The 17,995-nt window shown below is 43.6% G+C and overlaps 1 protein-coding gene across 6 annotated transcripts in view; it reads left to right on the top strand.

The window, feature by feature from the left end:
• The window catches only part of LAMA2 (laminin subunit alpha 2), a 3,129,796-nt gene that overhangs the window by 2,935,376 nt on the left and 176,425 nt on the right, over nt 1-17,995 (top strand). For all 6 annotated transcript variants that reach the window (XM_085611831.1, XM_085611827.1, XM_085611830.1 and 3 more), the window contains one exon: nt 5,419-5,557. In XM_085611831.1, coding sequence (XP_085467957.1) covers nt 5,419-5,557 — 139 coding nt within the window. The remainder of the gene's footprint in view (nt 1-5,418; nt 5,558-17,995) is intronic.

Below are 17,995 nucleotides of genomic sequence, written 5' to 3'. Positions count from 1 at the left end.
GGAGTACAAACAGTGCTTTATTTGTTGAATAAGTGCCCTGACCCAAAGCTTTGCTCAGTAGCCAACGGCCAGCAGTATTGAAGGTCAAGGTGCCGAATATCGAGACTGCTAGTATTGATTCCACCTTCTGCCTCTTTAATCAACCAACAGACGCTTACTACCTTTTTCCCTCACTCTTGCAGTTCATTTGTTGTCTCTGCTTTCTAAATGTGTCACTATTTTCCCATCCCCCTCTTCTCTTTCTTTTCTGTATTGCGTTTTCCTCTCTCTTGCTCTGCATCAAAAGCTGTTGTTAAAAAATAAGTGCTGGTCCCCAAAAATGAGTGCCTGTGGGTACCACCTGCAACCACGGGCTCAAATTAAGTAAAGAATATAGCAACATGAGATGCACCAGCAGTCAGTGCCGTCTTAACACATGGACACGCTGGGCAGTTACCCGGGAGCACCACGAGCATAGGGGCCCCATGCAGACCAGAATTTAACACTAATTTTCCATTGAACATTTTTAGGTCTCGCCTGACCCAGCGCATGCGCTGGTCTGGCGAGACTTATTGAGAGGGCTCCAAAAAGTGCTACCAGGCCAGCCTAGAGCTACAGTGCATGTGCGCGGGCACGCATGCCGCGTTTTACCGCGATTACTTTCACTTTCGGCCGCACGGCCGCTTTGATGTGTGATCGTGATCGCGATCGCGATCACTTTCACTTTCATAGCCAATAGGTCTCGCTTTTGGGACCTTATAAGTATTTAGTTATGCAACTGTTGCATGGATAAACACTTATAAGGTCCCAAAGGCGAGACCTATTGGCTATGCCAATGCTTGTTATTCCTGTGAGTGGTTGTGTAGGCAGGGCCTAGTGCACTGCTTTGCTGAGGGGCCTATAATGCTGTTAAGACGGCCCTGTCGGCAGCACCTTTTCCCATAAGTTTTAAAGCATATATCCGACCCCGAAGAGCACATCAAAGAGACGAAGACAAGTACTGGTCATTGTTGGAAGTTGTTGCTTATTGAAAAGTTGGTGCACCAAGAAAGCATCCTTCGCCACAATTTCTTTCGTATCACTGAGACCGATTTAATTTTTGCTTGATTGGTCATTTGTGTTTTACATAGATTTAACTACTGTTTGAATCTATGCAAACTTTCTCTGAGGTTTTGGGTGTGGCCTTTTTTCCATTAATTTACTTTCATGTGTTTATTGTGCACAGGAAGGAGGGACCTGGATGCCAGATAGCTAGCTGTTGCCTAGCCATGACTGAAAGGCGTTTTTGTGTTGTCAGCATTATCAACAACAAGATTTGTACAACAAATGTTGGATACATTATCATAGTAGAAGCTCATAAGCTTGATTTCACTCTTAGGTGTTTTACAAGATTCTTTCTGCAAATGTTCTCCTACAATATCTGGTCTGAAAGACGGACACATTCTGTTAATTGATGCGCCATATTTGAATGAACGAGGGTCATGTGCTGGGAAAGCCATGCTGCATATGGCAATATTGTCCAACATGAAAATGGCCAGGCATATCATAAGTTCTTTTTGGGTGGAGGTTAACAAGCTAAAGTCCAGTCCTTCATAGAGTGTTCCCTCATCATGAATAAATATTTCAGTTATGCTTTAAAATCTATAAATACATGTTGCAGCACGAGTGGGGGGTCTTCAAAAGCACAGGGCCTGAGGAATTATGAGCCCCTGATTTCACTTTTTATGGACCTGGGAATGGTATTGCTAATACTTTGTTGCCTATGCACCTGTTTTGCACGTAAAAAAATTTAAACCACGTGGATCGATCCATACAAAGACAGGGCCACACCGGGGCGCTTTCTGACTCCAAGAGGCAGAAATTTTCAGACTTGGGTCTCTCGGACGTGTGGAGGACAGGAAACCCTAGGGCTAGGGAATACACATGCTTTTCATCAGCCCACCAGACCCATGCTCGTATTGACTGATTCCTAACATCACCGAGAGTTACTAGGGCTACGAGTGGGGCCTCCATAGGGACCATGACAATATCAGATCATTCTCCTATCAGGATTGAATCGCGTATACAAGGAGACTCCCGGGGTCACAAACAGTGGAGGCTTAATCATAAATTGCTCGAATACGACGCCAACATTAAAGAACTACGGGATAAAATAAGGACATATCTCGAGATTAATGATGGAGGAGGGACCTCGCTCGCCCTTCTATGGGACGCACTAAAAGCAATCATTCGAGGGTGTTGCATAGCAATAGCTGCAGGAATCAACAAGGATAGGAAAGAGAAGAGGGAGCACCTTGAATCACAAGTAAAGGAATTGGAGGGGGTCCATCAGAGAACGGGCACTGTTCAAGTTCGGCGGCAACTCAGTGTGACTAGACGGCAGCTGAAAGCCCATGACTATGACCGAGCGAAATATTCGTTCCTGCGAACCAAGCAGTGTTACTACGCTGGCGGCAAAAAAGCAGGAAAACTCCTGGCAACCCTCTTTCGGGCTCAGACAACTGCTAGGCGCATCGAGGAGATTAAAAGCTCCCAGGGTTAGATCTTACATTCCAACAGCGACATAGCGGATAGATTTGAGGCCTTTTATATAGAATTATACAGGGCAGATAACTTAGATTTGGAAGCAGCAAGACTATATATACAAGATGCACCGGTGACGCCCCTTCCTTCCCTGGAGGCAACTAACCTGGACGCCGATATTCGGTTAGAGGAGGTTCTCAAGGCCATTGCAGGACTCCTCTCAGGAAAGGCACCCGGGAAGGATGGTTTCTCAACTGATTTCTACAAATCCTTTGCCCAAGACTTAGCCCCGGTTTTGATTTGCCTATTTAATTCTTTTAGCGAATCTGGCAGAGTGACCCCAACTATGCCATGGCGGAAGTAGTGGTGATTCCTAAACCCGGTAAGGATCCGAGGGATTGCGCTTTCTATCATCCTATTTCATTATTGAACGTTGACCTCAAGATATTCACTAGCATCCTGGCTGCCCGCTTAGCGCCAAATATGTAGGGGTTGATTGACCCGACCAGTCGGGACCCGTCGGATTTGCCACTTACTGGATAAGACCCAACGTACTCAGACGCCCACGGTGCTTCTATCGATCGATGCTGAGAAGGCGTTCGATCGGGTTCACTGGCCATATCTTCAACAGACACTCCGCAAATTTGGAGCGGGTGACTGCTTCTTGCAATGGGTGGACTTCATCTATAGGGATCCTCAGGCGCATATTAGGGTTAATGGTGTAACATCTCAGCCGTTTGCTATTCAGAGGGGTACACGACAGGGTCGCCGTCTGTCGCCCCTACTCTTTGCATTGTCTATGGAGTCGTTTGCAGAGAAAATTCGTCAGAACCTGAAAATATCTGGGAATCGAATGGGAGATAGGGAGCATAAAATTTCATTATATGCAGATGATTTCATATTATTTTATATATAACCAGCAACATCAATTCCCCCTTTAATGGAGGAACTAGATCTTTTTAGTCTAGCATTGGGTTTTAAGGTTAACATCCACAAAACTCAAGCTCTGAGCCTGACCCTCCCTCAAGCAGAGCAATAGACCCTGGCGGTACAGTTCCCATTTAAATGGGCTACAGATGGCATCCAGTACCTAGGTTTGCAGTTGTTCCTCACCCTGGTCAAGACGGCCTAAGTAAACTATGCTCGTCTGCTGGCTGGGGTTAGGAATGAGCTCTTCAACTGGAAAGGGCACCTCCTGTCCTGGCTGGGTAGACTAGCTGCAGTTAAAATGACTACTGTCTCACTGATCCTCTATGTGATGCAGACGCTACAGCTCAGACCACCGCCCAATACGTTGTCCCAGATGCAACGTCTTATTAACTTTGTTTGGGGAGGTAAGAAAGTGAGATTAGCCCGGAATTTGACATATCTGAAGCAGTAAGACGGGGGTTTGGGTGTCCCATGCTTGGAAGGTGATTTTCAGGCAGCACAACTTGGGTATATGCTTGAGTGGTATAAGTTAGAGTTGGAGAAACACTGGTGTTTTATAGACAGCTTGATAGCAGTCATGCACATCTGGAAGGTCCCTCGGCTCCCCCGAAAACACCACCTCAGTGGAGTGTATGTGTCACCGGTCCTACGGCCCACATTGGGGGTGTGGGATCGGGTACAGGTAACATACGGCCTCTCTACTCCGGTGTCTTCTTTGATCATTTATAGCCAACCCTGACTTCCCGCCGGCCCACACAGGGGAGGGATATCTCCACTGGCAAAAGGCCAACTGCAAACGCATTGGGGACCTCTTTGATGAAAACGGGATAATGGACTTCACAAGCCTCATAGACAGCTTTGGGAACTCCTCGGAAGGCCTATTGGCAATACCTGGCTCTCCGTCATTGGGTTACACAACCACAGATAAAACCCCATGCAGGCTGCTTTTAATGAGGTTTGAGAAGTGGTACGTTACTAGAATATCAGATAAACGGCTGCAGTCTGAAATGTATGCTTTCTTACACACCCCGACAGGCTAGCAAGTCCCCAGCGCAGCGTAGGTGGGAATCTGAAATGGAACGCAAATTCTCCCCTAAGGAATGGCAGGACATCATACATAGGGCCAGAGCTACCTCATGCAGCACAGCAGGCAAGGAGATGTTTTTGAAAATTGCACATTACTGGTATTACACACCAGCGAGAATTATCAAATGGAAACAGGGTGGGATTGGGCAATGCTGGCAGCAGTGCAATTTACAAGGCACACTCACTCATATCCTGTGGTCATGCCCGAAGATACAGGACTAGTGGGAGGTAATTCTCTGGGATATAGACAACATATACCCTACTGACATACCTAAATTCCCCTCATACATACTGTTCGGACTCCCAAATGCCCTGATGTACCCTCTCAGATCTAACCAGGGTAGAGCAATTACTTTGGAATTGGGAGTGGCCAAACAGGCACTACTGGCTAGATGGGGCATGGCGGGGATTCCCTCCCGTCTGGATTGGCTAGATAAGTTATGGGAAATACTGGAGCTGTAGAAGATCAAGGCGGGCCTCACACGCTCCCTCCCTTAATTCGATAAAACATGAGGTACCACTATAGAATTCTTGTCCAATGAATTCACTGAGCTTACTTGCCCGAAGTACCTTAGAGTGCTCCGCCTTACTGGGATCCCCCCCAACGGATTAAGGATAATAGATGGATGCCCAGACCACATCCTCCGGGTGACCCTGGCCTGCCACACCACGCACACCAATTGGGGATAGAAATCTTTACCCTTCTTTCTGTCTTCTATTCTTTTCTCTTCTGCCTTCTTCTCAATTCATTCGAATGTTCCCCACCGGCCGGTAGATGTAGGTGGCAGCCACTGTAACGCTTCTTTTTTTCAAAATCAATAAAAAGATTTAAACCATTCAAAAATGTAAACCATGGGTTTTGCACTTAATTTGCATTTTGAATCTATTTTTGTTTTCTAGCTAACATATCGATTATAGATTTGGATACGGAGGAAGAGGACAACATCATAACACTCGCTGTTGGAAGTAATTTTGGCTTGAATCTAAAAGCTGATGAAAAAATCTATTTTGGCGGGCTTCCAACTCTGAGAAATTTAAGGTAATGGTGCCTGGCTTACAATAAAGGAATTTGCATGTCCGAATATTGACAACAAAAATGTAATTTGACATAGGTATGATAGTCTAAATATTTTTTACAAAAATATTGCTGCATTTTGTGTAGATTTTCTATTAAATCCACTAGGGTGATATTTTTGTAAATTATATTTAGATCCATGACAACATTTAGGCCATGATATACTGATAAGATAACATAAGGAAACACTGGTCCCTTCATTATGGAAATGGAAGAGTTTCGTTTTTTCTTATATTTGTGTTTTAATCTTGCACGTTTTGCAAAGATAAAACACGGTCAAATGTTTGTATATCTCTGTTCTAACTTTGGTTACAATAACTAAGATTGGTGCACAAAAGAACAGAAAATTACTGACTCCCTTTGTCACTCATTTCCTCTACAACCCATTCATCCACTAACTGATTCATCCATTCACACATTCTCAATAACCCACTCCTTGATTGTGAAGTAGTCAGTAAATAAACGACTGATAAGACATGTCTGGCAGATGTTTTTGAAGCACTAGACTGCATGGGCAGTTTGCATTCAACAAAGTTGCAAAACTCATAGGCGACAATCTAACTTGTTCTTTAATTCCAAATAATGCCATCTAATTGGTGGATGAATAAGATACTCAGAGGCCAATAGAAAATGACATTATCCCTCAGCTAGAAGAAATGAACTCTTTGCTCATGACTGGACTCACATTCAACCATGTTCCTGGTAGGCTGCAGCATTGGCGGCTGCTTTAACAGCAGGATGGCGTAACACAGGCCCCTGTGGGTCGGGGGTCTCTGAGCTGCAGGGGGCCCCCTCAGCACAGTACTCAGGCCCAGTGGCTCCAGGTTTAATCTGGAGCGGGGGCCCCTTCGTGTGCGTGGCAGGGGGGGCCCCTCAACTTTTGTTACACCACTAGCTGCCTTGAATTCACCATGTCCCCAATGAACCATTCTACTGGTGACCTCCTGCTGTGTAGACTGGTTGGAACATTTTTACCAGGTCTGATTTTGGTTTCCAGTCCACCTCTGGCTGTTCTTTCTTAGTGATTGTCTCAAATGATATGCCAGTGCTGTTCTTGGGTAGAATGCATGATACTAATATATACTGTACAGATGATCACCTGTGGGTACATTAAAAATGGTAATCCAGAGATTCTAGTATTTTATGCATTTATAAAACTTAACTATTTTTATGTTTTATAAATATTTTTTTCAAACCTGCTTCCGCATATTGTATTATTTCCGGATATTCGTTTTTATAATTGTGGCAAATTTCCACTATTTACATGCCATTTCTTAGTATGAGTTCCGTCAGAATCAAGAAGTTGCAATGAACCAATGCTGAGAGGTCAAGGTAGACTTCTAATTAGAGAGTGGCTTATAACGGCTACTGACAGCACATGCTGGGAGAGGTAACCTGGCCTGAGATCATTCATCATTACCTCTGTCAGCTCAGGTGACCGGAAATTGGGGTAATATGTTGGATGTGGACCTTTCACTCGAGTCTCAGGGCCTAAATGCATCCAACAATTCTTCTTAGACTTAAAACACTAAAGAAAATAATCCCCTTCATCAATCCATAGCTTCAAGTGACAGTCATGAATGCTTTCCTCCTGTCATTATTGGACTACTTGGTAACCTTGATAAAAGGTTTACACCTCTTGCAGCTGGTCCACTCACAGTCCTGTCTCTTGGGTGGACAAATTCAAGGGAAATAATCCACAGAGTAATTTACTGTTTGCTCATCAGTTGACACTGTGTATGCTGAGAACCAGAACAATCACCGTCGTGCACCTAGGTCTTTTTAATTGAGTCTGCTAAACTGTGAATGTGTCTCACCCTCTCCTTGAAGGCAGAGACAATCTGAGAAAGTGCCTTAAATTTTCACTTTTCAGTCCGTCAATTTCCCTGTGCCTAGTCTTTCTTATGCTGGCTGCCAATAATTGTACTCTGTTGTAGCATTAGTTGTGCAGTTAATTATGTTGCAAGTGCAGTGTATTGCAGCTTTTGAAATATGTGCTAAATATGTATCTTAACATAATATTTCACATTTTTTGTTGTGTCCAAATTCCTCCAGTGCCTTGCCCTACTCAACGCCCTTTTAAATGCCTTCTATCTCCTGTTCTCTTGTGTTCCCAATAGCTATTCCTACTAGGATGCTTCACACATAAAAAAATACAAAAACATAGCTACGCTGCATAGGCCCTCATTAGGCGAGGCGGTTGGGTATATGGACTGGGCAATTACAAGTTCACAGGTTTCTCCTTACCCACAATTTTGGGTGTGGAAGCACCAGACCCTGTTCTAGGGGGTGCAGGTCCAAACCTAGAAAATCTGTGTCTGAACATCAGACAAGGATGACAGACAGAGGCACAGTCTGGCCTCAACCCTCCCAGTGTCACCTTAAAGTTATTGGTGTGCCCCAAGCAAGGCAAATTTGGGGGCCCCTGTACAGAACAAATTTTACTTTTATTCCTCATTTCCTGCTAACTCAAGCCAGTGTAATATAAAAGAGTATTGAATTAGATGGTCAACTGTATTAAAGTCACACAAAATCAGTGGAAACATGGATTGCTTGCGCCCCCAAAAAATCTTTAAGATGACACAGGGTAGAGAGACATAGTCAGAATTAGATGCAAGTAGAAAGATAGAGAGGTAAAAATAGAAAAATAGGATAGAGGTGAAGTAATTCACTTTCACATGGGACCCATCGGAAGTTGGTGGGCTCTGGACAATTGCCCACATTGCCCCATGCCTTAAAATGTCTCGGAACTCGCTCCATCCAGCACCATGAAAAAGCAGACAATAACCCTCCCAATAAGTGCACCGCCTGTAACCACAAGATGCCCTTCACAGCCCTCATCCAACAATAACTAGCCACCACTGGCCTCCTCACACAGATATTTACCAGCTGCTCAGCGCAATTGGTAAATATCTGCAATAAACTCGCCAGAATAGGGGAAATATGTTACAAAGAACCTGGTCATTCTGGGTCCAACAAGTTGGTCCCCATTTCTAATGAGTTTGACTCATAGTCCCTAATGCCTTCCAGCCATGGTATCTCCCCATAGAGTTAAAGGGGAACTTATAAAGAGTGCCAAATGACACACAAGATAAGACACCTTAAAACACTCATTTATCACTCAACTGAGACACACCAGCAGTGCCACCCACCATAGCAACATCTGCATCACTAGCACAAAAATATATTAGCGTGAACATCACACAGCCACACATCACAAACCCTCAGAACACATTGTAGAGAATATCTCAAACAACAAACTTGGCTTAAACAAGCTGCATGCCCAGCAACATTTTGTTTAGACTATTTTTAATAGCCAGGTACTGGTCATGTTAAATACCAAATACATGTATAACCAACTGTTGAAGCCTTCCAGCGGCAGCCAAGGGCATAGTTTTGACCTACCAGAAGGCACATATACTACCCCTCGCTTGCCCACTGCTATTCTTGGCACAAACCTTGTGGATCAAAAGTAGCGGAACATTACAAGAATAAAATAAGCCAACGTTGCTATCTAAAAACTGTGTGTATTTCTGCCATTTCCACTGCTTGTCCCTTCCTTACTTCCTCATCAGCCGACAGCAGACTATTGAGGGATAAAATGCGTGCTAAGAGGTGAATAGAATTCCAGCTCTTTACACATCCACCAGCTGTCATTTAACTCCTGATGGCTTCAGAATAGCCATGGAAGGGGCAAAAGTTGGGATGTTTTCTCCCTTTACACATCTCCAGAAATTGCTTGTGGAGGGATCCTAGAAAAAGACCTGATGATTCCATTCTAGAGAGGGGCATTTACCCATGATTCATGTTTGAGGGGGTGTGGTTCTCCCCAGAAATACGTACCTCCTTGGTCTTCCATTGCAACAAGCGCTAAACCATTGCTTGCTGTCCACTATCACTGCAGGAGAGCATGTCACCTGTCCAAGCTCATTTGAAACTTTGGCCCTTCTCAGAGCTGGAACCTGGAAAGATGCTTCCAAGCAGTCGCGGTCCGTGCAGGTAACAGCAGTGGGGCGGTGGGGCTGGGAGGGGGATTTCGAGGGACGATGCTGAGGGAAAATTAAAGAAATAATTAATATTCCCTCATCATCGTCAGTCACAATCCCCCCCACCCTGCCTCACCACCTCACCGCGGTTCCCTGCACGGACCGTGGCTGCTTCCAAGCAACAATTAGATGGGCTAACAGCTGCGGTCCATGCAGGTAACAGCGGTGGCGCGTGTGGCTGCGTGGGGGGATTTCGAGGGACGATGCCAAGGGAAAATTAATTATTTATTTAAATTTCCCTCTGCATCGTCCCTCGAAATCGCCCCTCCACCTTGTTACCTGCACAGACCGTGGCTGAGAACTAAGGAAACGATATGAAGTGCTTAAGCAAAATGTGAAGTCCTATAATAAGCTGAGGAAGTTGCAAGCCGGTTTACATTACATAAAGTGACTCTGCCTTTTGAGGTGTGAGAGAAGGCTCTTCAGCAACTGAAAGCTTAAGATCTTTGTAAGATGAAATTCCCTATGAGTCTTCATGTTGCAAAAAGAGTTATTAAAATCAGCAAAACTGTGTTTAAAACAGTTTTTCCTGTTAAAAATTTACCAAAATGGACGCCTTCTTTTAAACTGCCCCAAATAATGTTTCCCCAAGAACAAACAAGCATTGGCATATCCAATAGGTCTCGGCTTTGGAACCTTATAAGTATTTAGTTATGCAGTACAATATCCTTGGTGCAACAACATCAACTGTTGCATGGTTAAACACTTATAAGGTCCCAAAGGCGAGACCTATTGGCTAAAACATACTGAATAAGATGGCGACTGGTGAGGAGCTCAAGGAGTGAGCTCTGCTGTCTGGGAATCGAAACTTGTCTATATATCCCTGTTTTAGCCCGCACTAGCACCACCAAAGCAAGACATCACAAACCAGGAAATTAGGAAACGAGTAAGCCGTAACTTAATGCAGCAATAACTAAAGCCTTGATCGTAAACCTACCGGAGACGGACTTCAGGACTCTGGAACCGAGACTGCGGAGACTACGTCCCGACATCCGACCAAGCTTGACCGCATCTCCTAACCGCATCTTGACCGCAGCTTGAGGGTCCTCGGGATATTTTCAGCAACAAGAGGCGAATCGTCTATTTTAAGCGCGTCGGCGCCCGGAATATGAACTGACTTCTGGCCAGGACTCACATACATCACCAGAATCGGCGCGACAATGCCCAAGACGACCCAACCCCCAAGCCACCCTGTCGGAATGGTAACGTTGTCCACAACGGTCCAACGTGGATTGGATTGAGTGAAAACACCAATATCGAGGAACAAATTCCCCGTTGAGAGCACCAGTACTGGAGACGAGCCCTGACCGTAACTGCAGACACAAGCATAAACAGCTCTGCAGTGTTCAGATCACCAGCGGAGACAACCCGGCCAGAGTCCTAGCTCTCCCACACCATCGGAAAAGTGACGGAAGGACCGAAAGGTGCATAATCAACCCAAACCCGAGAAATCCAACCGGGAGGTGCACCAGAACACGACCGAACAAAATGGACGAATCCGAACAATGTTCACTCTAAGAGCATCTAATATCAATTAATGACCCTTCCTACCCCATCAAATATCCGATCATCAAGACCTCAACCGGACACACCCTCGGCAAGGTATTTACAACGCGTCTAGTAGTATATGCATGCTACGATAACCATTAGATAAATGATGGCCATAATCAAGATAGCGGCTCCATAAATAATCCGAGGCTCATTGTTAATGTTAAAGGCTACTTAAAAAGCAAATAATTAAGCAATGTGAAAGCAGAGCACCCAGCTTTGAGAAGAGAGCAATAACAGCTACATCCTACCAATGACCTGCATGACGAACAATGCCTAACCCTAAAATGGCGGCGGCATGAAGACACAATGATCGCACTATACTGCCAGACTTTAATATGGCTGCGGCACAATAACACCGTGACAGTATTATAGAGAGTGATAATTCAAGACTGCAAATATTAATTATCACAGCGCCTGCACTGCTTGAGGAACGATACATCACACCACCGATTTGCACTAATTGGGTGAACTATGCAAGTTAGACATCGTCACTGCTAAGGAGAGACCCCTAACGGGAGCAGCGGTGAACATCAGAAACAATAGCAATTTGTGTAAATGTACAGGTCAGTTATACAGCAGTTTTATGGACTGCACCAGACAGTTGGGTAAACAGAGATGATCTCTCAGATGGTGCTACTCCAGTAGTGGGATGGCAGTAAATGGGAATGGAAAGAGGACTACACCAGGAAAACAAACGAAAGACTACAGCAGCAATCTGAGTCAAGCCTGACAAGGTGGTGGCCATATTGGAAGGGCTATGACCATACAGAGTAGTCAATGGAAAATAGGCTGGATATGCTATAAGTACAGCGATTTACTTTTACGCATACGCCCTAAGAAGTCTATAGTCTTCTATGAAAAACTTGTTTTGAACATGCACTAAGTACAGATAGTTATTATTTATTTTAAGCTGGTATCACCACTCCAGGACCACACAGAAGTTATTACAACAGTTATATATTGCTGTCGCGAATTATGGCAGGTATCAATCTAAAATCATCAGGCAGTAACTCCTACACCATAATATACTCACCTAATTTATCTAAGAACGCAGCCAAAAAATACAAACACAACCTAATTAGAAAAAACCCAGATACGTTGGTCTCTGACCCTTCCTTCAATCTAAAAAAAGGCACCATTGTAAACGACTTGATATTTTTCACCAGAAAAACTGTGAAATGGTGCACTGCCATGACGAAGATGCTTAACATAAAAAATATAAGTAATATCCCACATGGTACTAAACTATAGATCATCCCTTCGCCGAGACTAAGAGCTGAACTATGCATAACTATATACAAGAACGGGGTTGTGCTTATACAAGCAGCCAACAATGAATTGAAAAAGTTTGACAACTATTTTGCAACCTTAAAAGACGATATGGATAACACAAGTTCCCAACAAAGCCGGAGCACCCAAGCAGTCACCCAATATACCACTAATGCAACCTCCATAGACACCGTAATATCAGAAGAACCCCAACAGCCACAACCTACAAATATGTCAAGAGACAACATGGCCATTAACCTAACAGATCTAGAGGAAGAATCACTACAATACGCCAATATCGTCCCTACGCCAATACATCGGGAAAGGTCCATACCTCTCTCCCAGGATAGGATTACTCCCACACTTAGACCACTTAACGGAAACCCCTATCCACCTAATATCGTCCCTATGCCAGTACACCTGGAAAGGTATGTACCTGTCCACCAGGATATGATTACTCCCACACAGAGATCAACTAACAGAAACCCCCATCCAGCTAAAGAGGGTAGGGAGACCAACCATCCCCCCAAACACCTCACTACGACAGTACCAATAGCACCTGCTCATGTAGGAAACTCGGATCCAACTAGCTCGCACAAAAGATCACAGGACAATTGGAGACCATCGCATCTCATACACAGAGAAGGCTCAAATACTCTACCTAATGAAAAAGAAAGGATCACTGAAAAAGGCAATGATCAGAATCGCCAGAATGAAGGAATGAACACAAACAAAATAAGAAGTAGGCAGATGTTCACTTCTGGTATATCTCCTCCTACACAAAGGTAAATCGAAACTCTTAGAATACAAGTGAACAATATATTGCAGGATATTCTAAATACTCTACAAGTTGTGAAGAAAACATTAGAAATCACAGTAAGGACTCAATCCAAAGTCAAACTCATTCAAGAGTCAATGAAGGATATTCAAGGAAAAAATAAATGCATATCCACGCGATTATCGAATAGACATAATCGACCAAACAAAAGTCTTAAATATCTATCAGAGGAGGAGACCCATGCCCTACTCATCTCATACGAGTCTACATCCATCAATAAAGGTGAAGAAATTAAATCAGTCCCGATTGATGCAAATAGAACTTCAATGCCTAATAACAGAAAACTCAATCCTAACAACCTCAAACAAGTCAAGTTAACCACCAGTGTTCAAGAGTTCAACTCTGGTAATTCAGGGAAACCACTTCTTTGCATACTGCTAAACTGCCGTTCTGCGGTAAAATACGCATAAGACATTGCTGCCCTCATCATTAGTCAGGAAGTAGACATAACAATCTTAACAGAAACATGGCTTACGGAGTCTTCTTCACCTTACATGGACCTATTGTTGCCCCCACAATATAACATTGTGAGGCTGGACAGACAAAAGAAGACAGGAGGTGGTAAAGCTTGCATACATCGCTCGAATATCTCAGTAAGCCAAATACAATCTGATCCTCTTGAATCCTGTGAATACCTCGGTCTCACTATAAAAACTACAGATAATCAAAGATGCAATCTGCATGCACGCTACCATCCACAAGGAAACAATGCGTCCTTGATAGACCAGCTAATGGAGATCATCTCAGCTAACTCTAACATTCACACTAATGATATTTTCCTAGGTGACTATAATTTACACTGGGAAGATAATATTGACAAACAGGTCAACGGACTCAAAGACTTCTTAGCAGACCTAAACCTTACTCAAGCCTGCACACTGCCAACACACTTCGAAAGGGTCAATTTTAGACTGGGTGATCTCTAGAATTAAGGCTACTACAATGCACTCAATTGTTCGATGCGACTTGTCAGATCACCATGCCATAACCTTCTATATATCTACCGTAAAAAAGAATAAGACCACACAACCGATCAAACTCAAACAGTGGAGTCGGGATACCAATGACCACAATATTGAGCAATTAGTAGAAAGATGTGAGAAGGATCTTAATCCACCCAAATATTTGATAAACGTTAGCGAACTCACAAATCACTGCAACGCATCAAAGACAAACATAATAAACTCCACCATGCTGCTAAAACTGAAAAGAATAACAGAGAAAGATAAAAATCCCTGCTTTAATGGATCGCTAAATGAGGAAAGACGGAGACTAAGACTAGCAGAAAGAAAATGGAGACAGCACCCATCTTCCCCCGACTAAAAAACAGTCAGGAATATTAGAAACGATTACAACAAAAGCATTCTCAGATCCCAAAAATATTTTTTTTAGAAATGAGCTGGATAATGCTAAAAACAGACCACGGAAACTATACTAGATGTTAAAATAACAATCCAATAAACTGGCCAAAACTGCTCAGGAATCAACAAAAACCCAACAGAGCTGCGAGGAGTTCATACCCCAGTAACATCACAAACTGATGTTGCCATGCACATCACTCAAGCTATGAAAAAAAATAAAGCTCATTGGTCGACATTCAAGCTATATGACCAGAATACCATTGCCAAAATTCTATCACAAATCAAACCAAATAACACTACAATGACCCCCTCCCATTAAAATGTCTGAAAAGAATCAATCACATCGTCGTCCCCATATGGACGAAAATAATCAATGCCTCACTGTCTCAAGGCACCTTACCTGAGTGCCTAAAAACTGGTCAAGTCCTCCCCATCATCAAAAAACCTACAAGGGAGCCAGCAGACCCAAACAACTTTCGTCCAGTGACCAATATTCCATTACTAGCCAAACTGCTTGAAAAATGCGTGCAACAGCAAATGAGCCACCACATCTCCAATTTCAGCCTATTGGACGACTGCCAATCAGGATTCAGACCAGGCCACAGTATGGAAACAGCGATCTTACATATGGTGGATGATGCCCTACAGGCTTTAGATCACAATGAAACATGTCTACTAGTTCTTCTGGACCTGTTTTCCACATTTGACACGGTAAATCATGAAAAACTACTTGACCGGCTTGAAAACAGGATGGGTCTATCTGGAACTGTACTGAAATGGTTTAAATCCTTCCTGCCGAACAGAACACAAATATTCTTGGTAAACCAAGCGCTATCCCCGCCATGCCCTAACTCGAATGGAGTTCCACAAGGATCAACATTATCTCCATCACTATTCAACCTATATGTTGAACCCCATACAGAAATTCTCCGGCAAGCAAACATCTCTTATCACATGTACGCAGATGATACTCAGATCTACATCAAGATCTCATCGCTTGAAGAGATCAAGACAATAAATGAGGCCTTAAAAGTGTCAGTACAATGGTTAACTGGCAATCATCTGAAATTAAATGCGCAATAAACGGAATTCCTACTAATATCCCCTCCAAAAAGCTATGCAGATGTGAAGGAGTGGACCAAACTGATCACAGCGCTAAACTGCACCCCTATCCTAGTTGACTCGACCAAATCACTAGGAATCACACTGGATAAGAACCTAGACATGAAAGCCCACATCAAATCAATGGCAAAAAGTGCCTGTTTTCACCTGAACTATCTTAGAAAAGTGAAACCATTTATCACCACGTCGGACCTTAAACTGGCAGTCCAGTCCTCAGTCATATCAAGGATTGAATATGGCTGCACAACATTAACAGGTCTATCGAAAATATCCACAGCACCACTAAAAGCCTGTCTCAATGTGGCCCCAAGACTCATTACAGGATCAAGAAAATATGACCACATCTCCCCACACCTGAAGGCATTAAATTGGCTACCATACGAAGCCAGAATTCAACTGAAACTGGCATGTATTACCCACAAAGCGCTCCACTACAAAACACCAATGTACCTAGCCCAGAAAATTGAACTATCAAGTGGAAGCAGACTATCCCGAAATGCCAAAGACCTGTTGTTGAAACCTCCCATCTTTCAGAAGAAGAAAACATATGACAGCATTCTCCGGAGCGGCCCCCAGAATCTGGAACTCACTCCTTCCAAACATTAGAAAAATCACAAACACGTCAAATTTCAAAAGGGAGGCAAAAATATTCCTGATGAGCAAGTTCCTACACTAAACAATGATTGATCAACACTCGCACCGTGATCAATAAGGAATATAAGGGCAAACTCACCAGTTAGCGGCGAAGACAATGTAGATTATACACTAATACAACTAATGGATCTTTTGTAATATTGTTGATAATAATGATATGAAGACACACATCGGAACCTTTCGTATAATAATACTGTTATACCGTGTACCCCTAATTGATCCTAATTGTTATCATGGAAACTGATATGAAGACACGTACCGGAACCATATGTATATTACTACTGTACCCGTTGTTATCTAAAAGACCTAAATCATGCAATTGTAAAGCGCTCTGATACCTTTGGGTCATGTCCGCGCTATATAAAACTCTACAACTAAATAAATAAATACAAATATGCCAATGCTTGTTTAGGTTGAGCCTGGGCAGGGCATGCGCTGCTCTGCGAGGCATGCTGTATTCAGGTATACCTCTGCCAGGTAACTTTAGTGGTTGTAAAGGCCAGCATTCTGCAGCCCCACAGACAGGTACGCAAGACAAATATGTGCCCCTGTATTTATTATTTTTTTTTAAATTAAAAACCGGGTGCGTGGCCGTAGCCCGGCCTTTGAGCTGTCCTGGTGCATCAGAAGTGCACTAAAAGCAGACTGGCAGTGGAAAAACCGAAACCCATGGCCCTAAACAGCAGTAGCATGCTGCGTGCTAATGAGGCTGTGCAAACTTACATTGGGGCGTCCTGGTTGCTAAGTAACACTGCAAGAGTACGTGAAGCAGGAGAAGACGATAAATGAGGCTGGAAGAACTTGCCTGTCCTGCACGTATGTGGCATAGCAGGCCCCCAATGACACAAGAAAGCACGGAAGGTAGCCAATAGTTGGAAGGCAGGAAATGCAGAGACGTAACCAGGCACAATAAAGTTAAAAATGGGGAAAAAAAAACCTCGCGTGACCGCCTGACAACATCCAGAACAACGTCGATGGAGGAAGCAATCTAAGGGTGAAAACATGGGCACAGGCACCAGGCAGCAGCTGCAGAAGTCGAGGATACTGGTAAATCCATGCAGACTTAAACAATACTGTGAAAAGGTCACGACTAGTGTTTGCTTTTAAGTCCAAAAACAATTTGCTTTTGAGTGCAAAAGTAATAGAGGTTGGGGATTTAGGATCAAAACACAGAGTCCGGCGTGCGCATAATGTCACAGTTAAAAAGGAAACAAATGCTATCATTCCTAAAACAGGAGCTGCGTTGAAAACAACTTAAACAAGCGAAAGCCTGGTGAACCCTAAAACATGTGCACGGAAAATAAAAGGGAATATTCTCACAACACGGGCTGGTAGGAAAGCAACTTTTAAAACTAGCGCTGGTCACACGCTGCTCCCGGCACCCCGAGCGCCGCGCTAATTAACAATCGCCTTTCGAATTAGCGTGGTGTAAGCGACCACGCTAATTCAAAGAAAAATACCCACAGGTATTTCAGTAACACAAAGTGACAAATGATAGTAATTAGCCTTGCCTTAAATTACGCTCTCGTCACACTGCAAAAATGGAGCACTCTATAGATCT

Source organism: Triturus cristatus, chromosome 6 (assembly GCF_964204655.1).
Source record: "Triturus cristatus chromosome 6, aTriCri1.1, whole genome shotgun sequence".
NCBI lineage: Eukaryota > Metazoa > Chordata > Amphibia > Caudata > Salamandridae > Triturus > Triturus cristatus.
This window is presented reverse-complemented; position numbering and strand designations above follow the sequence as displayed.